The sequence below is a fragment of the Aedes aegypti genome, chromosome 1 (genome assembly GCF_002204515.2).
Source record: "Aedes aegypti strain LVP_AGWG chromosome 1, AaegL5.0 Primary Assembly, whole genome shotgun sequence".
In the NCBI taxonomy this organism is placed as follows: domain Eukaryota; kingdom Metazoa; phylum Arthropoda; class Insecta; order Diptera; family Culicidae; genus Aedes; species Aedes aegypti.
In genome coordinates, this window is record NC_035107.1 from 35847338 (window position 1) to 35860529 (window position 13192).

The following is a 13192-nucleotide window of genomic DNA, read 5'->3' on the forward strand; positions in this document are numbered from 1 at the left end:
CTTCTTCGTCTTCGAAAACAGCCCCTATCTGTTTTGCTGGTCTGCTCGATAGGTAGACGGTTTGACAGTTCGATAGGTACACGGAGAAAAAAATATGGTAAAGACAAACAAACTTTAGTTTATTTCAACCAAAACTTCACTTTGAATTTTGCACAAACAAAAAGTTAGTTTGCTTTTACTCAGCGCGTTGGTTGAAATAAACTAAAATTTAAAGTAAATGCTGTAGAGACCTTCCAGTTAAATTCAATCAAAATTTGTTTGCAATAACCATTCAATTTGTTGTTTCATTTTTACAGTTCCTAAAACAAACCAAAATTATGGTTGTTTCAAACAAATCGAATAGTTTGGATTGACCAATATTTGGAATGAATCAACTAACTTTGTTGTTTGAATCAAACAATGAACATGTTTATTGAAAAGCGCTCCCTCCATCCTTTGTTTTTTTTTGTAAATGATTATGCAAAATCGATACTTCTTCATCATTTTATTTTTAAATCGGCATAAAAACTCATAATGAGAGCGTAAAAACATTAATTTTGATTTCAACATGAGTTTACATGAGAAATTCGATGTGTGATGCCCCGGCGGCCTTTATGGGAAATGTTGTTCTCATCTGAAATGCAATCGAAAAACATAAACATTATTTTCATATTAAAATAAAACAAAATATGCAACCAACCTTGTTCAGGGTTCAGGGTAAAATTAATTGGCCGGCACTTTCACGTGTTTTACCTCGAATTGGTGTCACAAGCCTGCTGCATCTTCATTCGGTTCCCTTCGGTTGTTACCTACGATAAATCATTTAAATTTACTATTATCGAATACAATTTTGGCTAGCAAGCTAAAAACTACTTACATGAAAGCAATTTGTTTTTGGTTTTTCCTCAAACTTCAATTATTATTCTAATTCTGGATCAGAGCACGCTATTCTTCAACACGAATTAAACATAACAAGTCGAATAAACCATGATGAGACAATGGAAATTGAAGCCTGCTCTGTACAAACTACAAATTGGGGTTGATTCAACCTTTGTTCTGGTTTGTATTTTCATCAAACAAATTATCGATTTATATTAACACAGTGTTTTTGTTGAGATAAACTAGAATTGTAGTTTGAATCTCACAGCTCTGAACAAATTGAAATATGGTAAAAACAAACTAGATTTTAGATTGAAACAGCTAAATACTTAGTTTGAAGCAAGCTTATATTTTTGTTGACATGACAAAAATTTTGAGTAAAAATCACCCAAACATTTAGGTTGTTTCAAACTAATGGCATGGTTTTGAAACAACAAAACAATAGTTAGAAACAACTAAAATACGAGTTTGAAAATCAACCAAAATTTTGGTTGTTTCAAACTATGCTCATTTTTCTCCGTGTAGATTTGGTATCACTCTTCGCGCAACTCTCCATTCATAAACTCTGGCTCCGTGTAGTCAAATCCCTTCAGAAAAATTGTTGTCCGTCAAAAAAAAAATTGACAGCTACCAAAAGACCCCTTCTGACGTTTCGATCTGGCGTTAACCGGAGCGATGCTTTCGTGTTCGTTCATTTTGTATTTACGCTGAAAATTTAACATTAATCGGCAGTTTTATCCTCCTAAACTATAATTTAATCGGTGAAAAAGTATCTCAGACGGTTGTTTAATGCAGAATTGTTCGGATTAAAAGTGCTAAGTTATCCTTGGAGTTCTGAATCGCACTTGAACAACAATCGCCAAGCAAGCAGCCCAGGGGATGGATTCGGACGAGAGCGGCTCGAAGGGGAAAGGCCGCGGTCGGGGTCGAGGATCCCGTGGTGGCGCTCGAGGAAGAGGCCGTGGTCGTGGCCGAGGCCGGGGCAAGAAAGCATCCCGAGTGATATCATCCGATGAGGAGGAGGAGCCAGTCGGCTCGCCAGATCCCGAAAAGGACATCACCGATGAACCGGCGGAGATTGCCTCGCCTCCGAAGGGAAGCGGAGGAGCGACGGTGACCGAGTCGGAAACGATCAAGGAACCATCGGTGGAGAAGGATGTCACGGTGGATGAGCCTAGCACAGTGAGTGGACCGATTGTGATCGATATGGAGGCGGATATTTCCCAGCTGGAAGCGCCGACGTTTACGACCATAACGCGGGGCCCACCGGAACCGATGTTGAGGTAAGTTCATGAGTGCAACGATTCTTTCGTAATCTACTGAACAGAGTTCTCTAGTATTTTTTGTCCCAGAATACTAAGTAAAATGTTCCACTAATGATACATCCCATTTCTCTTCAGACAATATTTTAAAATTCTAATAATAGTCTTTGTTGCAAACTAGTTGATCTTAACTTTTTTTTATTTAAATATTGAATTCTTTTGCAGATTGAATTGGGACCACAAAGTGAACCTGATCGGCGAGAAGGTCCTGAATCCGATGATATACATCTGCGACCAGTGCAACAAGCCGATCCTCATCTACGGTCGGATGATTCCCTGTAAGCATGTCTTTTGTTTGAAGTGCGCTCGCTCGGAGAACCTCAAGATCTGTCCCCGCTGCAAGGAGAAAGCGGTCCGAGTGGAACAGACGGGTTTGGGTACCGTTTTCATGTGTACCCACGGTGGAACTCGATACGGAAGCACCGGTTGCCGCCGGACGTATCTTTCACAGCGCGATCTGCAGGCTCATATAAACCATCGGCATGTGACCAATCCGCCACAGCCGGTGCCTCCGCCGGTCATCCCCCAGGCACCTCAACCGCAGCAGATCATTGACACGAAAAACGTCGGGGTCACTAACTCTCCGGTGCGGAAGAATTCCTGCGAACAGATGAACTCTCCGAGGGCCACAGCCGGAGGGCAAGGTCCACTACCCCTCAACTACGTGACCAGCGGGTACGGGTCCTCAACTAGTGGTAAGTGTAATAATCAGACAAGTAACAAGACTGGTAGCAACTCAACAGCTTAGTGACCATTTTGGTTAAAAGAAAAGACTTTGTTGACCTTCCCCTAAAAATAGAGATTTTTTAGAGACTTGTTGCAATAAAGTAGTGATCAAATTTCTAAAAAGAGACCTGCTATCAGCCTCGTAATAAGCATCTCCAAACTAATCGTAATATTATTTCAGCTACTCAATTGATTCATAACATGTCCATAAGTCCACAAACTGCGCATCTCTCCGGTCGATCGAACTATACCCAGCAATCGTCGCCGCAGCATTCGACGGGCTCATCCAGCTGGGGACAACAATCGTCGCAATACTACCGATAGGTTCGTAGCAGCCCCAGGAAATCGCCGTTTCTTTCGAAAGACGAACGTCACAGTAGAAGTAACAATCATTTCTCTGATTATTTATACACTAAGAATAATGACATTGCAGCAAATACATGTTTTAGATAAATCTAATCTAAACTAACTGTCCTACTCTCTGAAATCTAATACTATTTGTTCATAAGAAAGCCGCCACCCGAAATCCGCAACCGCGAGAGATTCACCTTCCTAAATTCCATATGTAAAGGAGTGTTTCCACATCAAGTTGGTTAATCTTGCGTTTAGTATCATAAGGGCGTAACTGCAATGATCTATCTCTCTTCAGGTAACGATCGCTGCATATACGCCTGTATGATGCTAAACGCGAGAAATGATGTATCGAATTACAAACACTCTTTGTCAATAATGGAAGTCATAGATCTAATCTATTATTCGACAATCATAAACTGTTTCCATTTACTTTCATCTATATGCGTACAGTGCCGCATACGAATTTGAGTCACTGTACCAACGCTATAATCCTCGCCAGAATATTTTCCACATCGGCTCCACTATCGTTCTGAACCAACAGATCCCATTCCGTTACATCGTCCAGATCGCACTCCGACTGAACGTCATCGACCCCTTCCTGAAACACCCATCCCCGTTCCACTCTAGTGGCTTCGCTGGCAACGATCCGCACGGTTTTAATCCGCTGCCCGTACTGCTCCCGGAAAAATCTCACATCCGTCTTCCTCCGGATATCACTGACCACGCAAATTTCCTTCGCCAGCGCCAAGCAAGCCTGCCGACAGAAAAACCCGAAATCTTCCGCTCGTTTCTGGTCACTCCACTCGATCATCTCCTTGCGGTAGCGTTCCTTGTACGGTCCATCACCAAGCAGTTCGCCGAGATCAAGCCCTAGCTTTTCCGCCCAGCTGCGTTTGATAGGTTCCGAGATGCGAATGATCTGCGCCTTGTCGGTGGTTAGTCTACGAAAAGAATTCAGGTCAAGATGCCACGTTCGATACCATCGCAAGTGAATACATTAACGTTTTTATGAATGAAAATCGATGATTCACCTCTGTAGCAGTCGCTCGGTAAGAAAATCTTTGCCACATTTTCGCTTGCCGGAGAATAGGAGCACAACCCGCGGAACAACGGACTCGGACATGGTGTTCAAACGAGCAATCGCCTTAAAACACTCCTAGTCCTGATCAGATTTCAGTCGACTTCTGGTGACACTTTTAAAAACTGTAGCGAAGCCAACCCTATACGCTTTGGCGTCCGTGGAAGCAGAGGGTGGATGCAACGCGACATAAACGGGGGAAAGAGTGACATGACACACGCACTATTATTCACTACAAAGTTTAAAACATCAACACAGTAAAGCATAAATCGGTAAATGTTGACTAAAATTGGAAATAAATAGGCATTTTGCAGCGCTCGTTTTAGGGGGTGTCCATGAGATACGTGTCACACTTTCTATATGAACCTTGTATGATTCGTCACATCTTGCAGAATACCTGCTTCCTCCTAATAACATGACGTACTTAATGTATGACCCTACACTGAGAATAAATCTCCATTATACTATATTATATTATATATTTTATAAATTTTACTAAACCAACAATTGGGTCCTAAAATGTTTAATGAATTCTTGTTTTTATTTAATAATACGAAAGAGCATGTTATTGCAACTACTTTAGCAAGTTTTCCAGCTCAAATAACGGCTATAACATTTTTAAACTTCAATTTTAAAAATGGTTTCGAATATGAACCTACATCTCACCTCCTGACGCATTTATTGAAACTTCTTTGAAACCTTAGGGGACGTCCATGAACTAGAGATGGGCAAAACAGTTCTTTTCAATGAACAGTTCCGTTCGTTCCGTTCTCGAAAGCGTTTACAGGACAATGTAATACGACACATAAAATATTTATTTAGTCAAAGTCGAAATATTAATCTAAATTATTATTCCATTAATGATTAGAAAATTTGTACTAGAGAAAATTGAACAAAATACATCAGTTTGAAATTAGTTTTCCTATTTTAGAGAAAACTTTCCGATTTACGGTTCAACCGAAAACTACCGCAACTGACCTTACTGCTTTCACTGAAATATCATCAATTAACTTCAATGATATTCCGACAATCCTGACGGTTGTTTTCTGTTGTTTTTCAAATTATTTTTCTCTGCAAGCATGTTATGATTAGATTAATTGAATTATTGACAGAATGCATTTTAAAGTTCAAGAATTCGTCATCGTAATCATAGTCATCATCGAAATTTCAAAAGCAGTTTTTCTGTTCAAAACTATAGATTATTCGATGAAAATGTGTTCACTGTGTTTGAACGGAAAAACTACTTTTGAAAATCTCGAAATCAATGACGGATTCTGTCCCCTTAAGTATCCAATAGAACTTCGACAGTCGCAACAACCGCAGACCGGAAAACTTTCCTAACATCCGCAATATAAACGATTTATTGTTCAATAAATTTTAAAATGAAAATATAAGTTCATTCATTGGGCTTCCCTTTGCGCGCCAGCTTTGTCCGTCCGTGGTTTATACTTATCCAGAAAATCCAGACAAACTTTGAATGAACGGAATGATTGAAACGAAGCGATGAGGAATCACCACTCACACAAACACATTTTTCAATCGTTGGTCATTCGTCGCACCGAATCGTTCGTAACCAGCGTGTGGTGGACGTTGGAGGGGCATGCCAAAAGCGGGGTGAATCGTTCCTCATTTCTTTCGTTTTTCTTTGCCGTTCGATCGGCGAGAACGATCAAGCATGCATACCGAACGGTTCTCTTCCACGTTCGTTGTGTTCGTTCATTCGCAGTTCGCGTTCAGTAAACCGTTCTGGCTGAACTACCGTTCTCAAAAAAAGAACTATGACTCATTCGCTCACCACAAAGAACTAGTTCTTTTGAGCCGTTCGCCCATCTCTACCATGAACCGCGATAAATTGTATCATTTTTAGCCCCTCTCCACCTTGGCCACTTTCATTTTATGAAAAGTGCGAATATTTTGTATGAATCGTTGCGTTTCCTTGTACCTCTTCCTCTTCCTCTTCCTAAAACGTGACGTAATCGATGGATGAACCTTTACATGTGATTACATAAAGCATTGGCCCGAAACGGCGAGTGGGTTAATGGCGCAGGCTGCCCCCGTCCCGTAAAACCGTGGCAGGCCTTAGAGTACGTTCCAAATCCGTCGCCTGGTTGTTCCAACTGGGCGGGAGTAGGCTCAGATGCCATTACCTGACCTGCGCCGATCTGGCTCTGAACATAGTACCTCATAAAGGACTATGTCAACCCTAGCATGGCCTCCCTGCTTGCATAGATAACCATGGGATCATAAAGGCGACTATTCCAGCGGAGATGGATAGCGGCTCTTAGGGGGATCCATAAGAGATGATCAACCAAAACAAACAACCAGCGGAATGTGAAGGAGAGGCTTCTGGACCTAACAGTAACCGGCTAAGGTTCCCGCCAAGGAAGGAGGCGACCAACTTTATTGAAAACAGTGTGGGCAAAAGCCTAGATACTGTGACGACGGCAGGCACTGGCCGCTCCAGTGCAACATGTGTGGTGACCGATGGCCCGGGACTAATCGAGGCCATGGATCGCAATAGGGAGTACCTCCCTAAAATGCAGGTAGCTGCTGAGCAACTTGATGTCATCATCGAGTATGTTAAGAGCAAAACAAATATCAGCAAAGACTTGAAAACAAGTCTACTGAAATTGCGACAATCAGTCCTAGCTGCAAAGCAGGACTACGAGAAAGCCAAGGAACAACTTGGCAAGGTAGAAGGCCAAAAAGACACTAGGTCGTGTCAGACCGAAGTGTTTTCCTTCACAGGCAACGCGAATATATCTGATGATATTATTCGATATGCGATGCGGAAGAGGGAAGCTTCCGGGGATGAATACGTGGCGAAAAGACGTATGGTTGCTAAGGGAAAAGTGACCTACGCGGCCGTCCTCCAGAGCGGAAAAGCTGGCACGAGCCAAGCACCGCGATCAAGAGGACATGGCAACAAAGGAGAGGCTAACACCAAGCCTAAGGCCAAGAAAGCCAAGAAAAAGGAGCCACGGGTTAACCGGAACCAGGCAGTGCATCCACAGGAACCACGGGCGCAAGGCAACAGCAACCCGTGGATACGAGTTGGAAATAAGAAAAAACAGAGGAAACCGAAAACGGAGCCCAAGGAGAGCGCTAAACCGAAAACAGCGAAACGTAGGAATTTAGGCGAAGCCCTCGTTATCAAAACGGAGGAAGCAAAATACGCCGAGGTTCTGAAGGCGATGCGAAGCACAGAGAAGCTATCGCCATTAGGCGCAGACGTGCGAAGCATAAGGCGAACTAGGATTGGTGAAATGATCCTAGTCTTAAAGAAGGACGCCAAGGAAAAGGGTGCAGTCTATAAGCAACTGGCACAAGAAGTACTTGGTGACGAGGTTGATGTAAGATCCCTTACTGCTGAAGCGACTCTCCAGTGTAAAAATCTGGATGAGGTCACCGATGCAGCGGAGGTCTCGGCTGCCCTCAAAGAGCAGTGTGACATCGACATAGCCAGTAAGGCCATCCACCTTAGAAAGGGCCCGCAGGGCACCCAGGTAGCGGCGATCAGGCTGCCGGTCGCAGAGGCCAACAAAGCGAAGAACTTGGGCATACTCAAGGTAGGCTGATCGGTTTGCCGGCTGAACATACAACAGCCTCCTGAAGTTTGCTTCAAGTGTTTCGGGAAGGGCCATAAGTCGTGGAATTGCAATGGTCCCGACAGAAGTAAGATGTGCAGAAAATGCGGCGCTGAAGGCCATAGGGCAAGCGATTGTAAGCAAATCGCTAAGTGCCTAATATGTGTCGACAGAGCAGACAACGGACACTTAACGGGCGGACCCAAATGTCCGGGCACAAGCGGAGTATCAAAGCAGCCAAAACGGAAGTAACACAGTTAAATTTAAACCACTGTGATGCAGCCCAGCAGCTGCTTTGGCAGTCAGTCTCGGAAACCAAGACTGACGTGGTGTTACTATCGGACCCATACCGCATACCAGCCAACAACGGGAACTGGGTGGCGGATAGGTCTCAACAGTTAGCAGCTATAGGGACGACAGGACGATACTCAATCCAAGAAGTAGTCTCTAGCTCAAATGACGGTTTTGCGATAGCAAAAATCAACGGCGTGTTCTATTGCAGTTGTTACGCGCCCCCAAGGTGGTCGATTGAGGAATTTTCCCACATGGTCGACAGGATGATAGCCGAACTAGCTAATCGGCAGCCAGTAGTGATAGCTGGCGACTTTAATGCATGGGCAGTGGAGTGGGGTAGCCGCTGCACCAATCAAAGAGGCCAACTATTGCTGGAATCCCTGGCCGCTTTAAATGTAGAGCTGGCAAATGTGGGTACAGTGAGTACCTTCCGCAGAAATGGTGCAGAATCGATTATCGACGTGACGTTTTGTAGTCCTAACCTTTTAGGTACCATGAACTGGCGCGTTGATGACGGTTATACTCATAGCGATCATCAATCGATTCGCTATAGTATAATACCAGGCGGGCGGAAGGCAGCGCGATGTAACTCGACCCAAGCCCGAGGATGGAAAACAGCGCGCTTCGACGGCGAAGTATTCACTGAAGCCCTGAGGCGCGAACGGAACACTCTGGACCTAAACGGTGAAGAGCTAGTTGCTGTGATATCACGAGCGTGTGATGCTTCCATGCCGAGAAAAGCCCCTCCTAGAGAGAACAGGCCGCCGGTGTATTGGTGGTGCGAATCAATTGCAAATCTTCGAGCAATCTGCCTTCGGGCTAGACGAAGAATGCAACGCGCACGCACAGAAGCACAAAGAGAGGAACGCGGTGCAGCATTCAGAGAGGCAAAGTTGGCTCTCAAAAAGGAAATCAAGAGTCGGAAACGGGCATGCTTTGAAAGCCTATGCGAGAGTGCCAATTCTAGTCCATGGGGTGACGCCTACAGAGTGGTAATGGCTAAGACCAAAGGAGCCATAGCGCCCCAAGAGAAATCGCCCGAGTTGCTGCGATCGATAATCGATGTACTTTTCCCGCACCATCCCATAAGCCCATGGCCCCCAGCGCCGTATGCGGCAGATGAAGAAGAAGAAGTGGCGAGAGTGACGAACGAAGAGCTGGCAGAAGTCGTGAAATCATTCGCGTCAAACAAGGCACCGGGACCCGATGGTATCCCGAATGTTGCCTTAAAAGCGGCAGTGAACACGGATCCGGACATGTTCAGAACCACGATGCAACGCTGCATTGATCAAGGAATCTTCCCGGATGTATGGAAGCGACAGAAATTGGTGCTACTACCAAAGGCGGGGAAACCAGCAGGTGACCCGTCGGCGTATAGACCTATCTGTCTACTAGATACGACGGGCAAGTTATTGGAGAGGTTGATTCTCAACAGACTAGTACCGTATACGGAGAGTGCGGACGGCCTGTCCAACAACCAGTTTGGATTCAGAAAAGGTAAATCTACTCTGGACGCCATCCAGTCGGTCGTTCAAACAGCTGAGGTGGCAATCGAGCATAAAAGGAGCGGCATCCGTTACTGCGCGGTTGTCACTCTGGATGTGAAGAATGCGTTCAACAGCGCAAGCTGGGAAGCAATAGCACACGCGCTTCACCGCCTCAAGGTACCGGTGCAGTTGTGTAAGCTTCTAGAAAGCTATTTTGATGGTAGGATTCTACTGTATGACACAGAGGAGGGGCAGAAAAGCGTTCGAATTACCGCGGGAGTACCTCAAGGTTCAATCCTGGGCCCGCTGTTATGGAATGCGATGTACGATGACGTACTGAGGCTGCCCCTTCCGACGGGTGTTAAGATTGTTGGCTTCGCCGACGATATCACCCTAGTGGTCTATGGTGAATCGATGGAGGAAGTAGAGTTGACAGCAGCGCACTCTATTTCCCTGGTTGAGGAATGGATGAAGTCTAGGAAACTAGGACTGGCCCGTCACAAGACTGAGGTGGTGGTGGTCAACAACCGCAAGTCCGAGCAACGGGCGCTTATCTCGGTAGGTGATTGCACCATAGAGTCCAAGCGATCCCTTAGGCATCTTGGGGTAATGATCGATGACAAGCTGAGCTTCGCTAGCCACGTTGAATATGCCTGTAAAAGGGCATCTACGGCTATAGCGACGCTTTCGAGGATGATGTCTAACAGCTCTGCTGTAATTGCCAGCAAACGCAAGCTGCTGGCAAGCGTGGCGCTATCCATACTAAGGTATGGAGGACCAATCTGGTCAAAAGCGCTTAGAACGAACAGAAACCTAAAGCGGTTGGAAAGCACGTACAGGATAATGTGCTTAAGAGTAGCAAGTGCATACCGGACGGTATCTAAAGAGGCCGTGTGCATCATAGCCGGGATGACGCCCATCGGGCTCATCATCAAGGAAGATGTTCAATGCTTCAACCAAAGGGGTACCAGAGGAGTCCGCGACACGTGTAAGGAGGAAACGCTCAGAAGCTGGCAGCAGGAATGGGATAACTCCACTAAGGGTAGATGGACCCATCGACTAATACCAAATGTGTCAGATTGGTATGGTAGAAGCCATGGGGAAGTGAACTTCCACCTGACGCAGTTTCTGTCAGGACATGGTTGCTATAGACAGTACCTGCATAGGTTCGGGCACTCAGAATCTCCTGCGTGCCCCAATTGTGCTGGTGTAGAGGAAACAGCGGAGCATGTCGTGTTCGATTGCCCCCGTTTCATTGTTGTGAGAGGTCGCATGCTCACTACATGCGGAGGGGACACGTCCCCCGACAATATTATAGAGAGAATGTGTGCGGATGCCGAGTGCTGGAATGCAGTAACTACGGCTGTCACTCACATTATGTTAGAATTGCAGCGTCTATGGCGCGCCGACCAAGAGTTAGCTGCAGAGGATTAGCCCTGCCGAGGCTGGTCCCTTGTAACATTGTTTAAGTCGGCTAGGAGAAGCAGTTTGCCTAGGCTACTTCTGCTACACGTGTTGTGCTATATGCACTGGTCCCTTCCCGAAGAAATACCGTAAGGTGGTTCCGGGGAGATGAGGGTCTGAGTCCAAGGGTCATGTCGATGCACTGTTCACCACTTGAGCAATTCTAAATGAATTGCTCAAGCACAGTGCATAGGCTGGTTTTAGCGGGTCGTCGTTGGTGCGTCATCCCCGCATTCCCTGAGTTATCTTCTCAGGGGATCTGTTTGCAGATTTCCCCCTTGTAAAAAACATAAAGCATTGGGTTGTTCTGCAGACGGGTTTTTTTAATGCAAACACCATAAATATTTCTTTTCATATGTTCGATTCAATAAAACATGCTGAACAAAATAGCAAATAATAAGGAACATTGTGTGCCTAACTTGACACACAAGATTTTCATACAAAAATATGTCCTAAACCTTAAAAATAGAAAAATTTCGACGTCAATTCATGAATAAAATAATATTACTGACTGTTGTTGATGATATTGCTGTAAAACAGCATAATATTTTCACAAAAATTGATTAACAATATTTAGCACATTCACTAAGGAATGAAAAAAATTGACGCACTTGTCGGATGCATTTTCAAATAATTTTTATTTGTTGTCTATTATTAATCAAAAATAAACTCTTTTTCCTTCAATAATAATCCTTCAATAACCTGTAATTGAAGATTAAGGAATAAATTTTCGAATGCTAGTCTGAAATATAATCAATTTATGATATAATTAATTAGAAAATGCGTCAAGTTTGGACCCGCGTCAAATATGGTACGTTCACGGTATTCTAGCAATATTCACAACTTTCGAATGAAGTCGTGTGACATTATTTTCATTTGATAAAATAATTCTTTATATTGAAAACTAGTGGTCCCGGCAAACTTCGTCTTGCCATCAAGTAGACTGCTGAGAAACGTCATGGAACGCCCCATACAAAACTGGCAGCTCCGTTCACTCTCGTTTTTGCTAACTTTCCCGGTGAACACCCTGAGTTTTTTATACACACAAACACGTCGGAACACTTCAGGATCATATTTAAATGAAAAATTTCAAAATTCGATAGCCCATTCTCAAGGCATTTCGTGACATACAAACACCATTCCATTTTTATTTACATAGATACAAGACCTCGTGAGCGGCTATAGGGTACGAAAGAACATGTTACTGTAACTACTTCAGCAGTTTTCCCGCTCGAATAGCGGCTATATCATATTTGAATTTTATTTTTAAAAATGGTCCATAAATGAACCTTGACACTTTTGATCATGTTTGACGTTCGCTTAGTCGACAAAAACACCACAGGGGTTGTAGTTTTAACACTGGGGTTGTTCCTATTTGACATTTCGGAAGGGACACGGAAAACAAAATACACCCATAATTTGAGTTTAAGCCAAGGGGTGTGACAAAATCTAAAAAAAAACATGAAAAACATTATTTTGGACTTAAACAAACGAAAAACATTGAAAAATTGAGTAAACATAGTTTTGGCCTAAATTTAAGTGTTTGGCACTAAAATTTGGATAGGGCTTTAGGACCCTATTGGACCACTAGGTATTTTTGTGTGTTCCACTAACCGCTCATGCAAAATATTGAACAAAATTTTAAAGAACTGTCGATTTTAGTATACAGCCTACTTTATTGCAGTAGTAGCTATGGTTTGACTATAAAAATATCAGGATAAATAACGAGATTCGAAATAACGCATTTTTTAGTTAGTCCGTCACGAAATCTGTTTATCGTGAGCGGTGCAAAGCGTCACTAATAAAAAAAACATAGATACAGTAACAAATGCAATTAAATATTCTTTTTATGAACGTTTTTTTAAATTATTTGTATTTTGTCGCTGATTACCTACACTTGGAGCTACATTGTAGCATAAAGATAGTATTGATCAACACAAGAGTTATTTTATAATAAACATTTGAACACATAACTTCCCTTAACGTTCAACGCTCCGTCATCGTAATCATCGTCGTCATCGA

General features: G+C 43.8%; 2 protein-coding genes across 3 annotated transcripts; one reads left to right on the plus strand and one right to left on the minus strand.

The window, feature by feature from the left end:
* The first annotated feature begins 1487 nt into the window (after positions 1-1487).
* LOC5578708 lies at positions 1488-3371 on the plus strand. The gene is made up of 3 exons (XM_001663957.2): positions 1488-2141; positions 2346-2875; positions 3088-3371. Exons 1-3 carry the CDS (start codon positions 1738-1740, stop codon positions 3228-3230), a joined length of 1077 nt encoding a protein of 358 aa, XP_001664007.2. The 5' UTR covers positions 1488-1737; the 3' UTR covers positions 3231-3371.
* LOC5578707 (probable phosphomevalonate kinase) lies at positions 3286-4757 on the minus strand. Of its 2 annotated transcripts, none has more exons than XM_001663956.2 (2): positions 4292-4757; positions 3286-4201 (listed from the first exon to the last, which is right to left on the minus strand). In XM_001663956.2, the coding sequence occupies exons 1-2, from the start codon at positions 4381-4383 to the stop codon at positions 3730-3732; spliced, it is 564 nt and encodes a 187-aa protein (XP_001664006.1). In that variant the 5' UTR covers positions 4384-4757; the 3' UTR covers positions 3286-3729. The 2 variants fall into 2 exon arrangements, with proteins under 2 accessions (XP_001664006.1, XP_021695106.1); XM_021839414.1 differs by having other exon boundaries at positions 4257-4338.
* Between the last annotated feature and the right edge of the window lie 8435 nt (positions 4758-13192).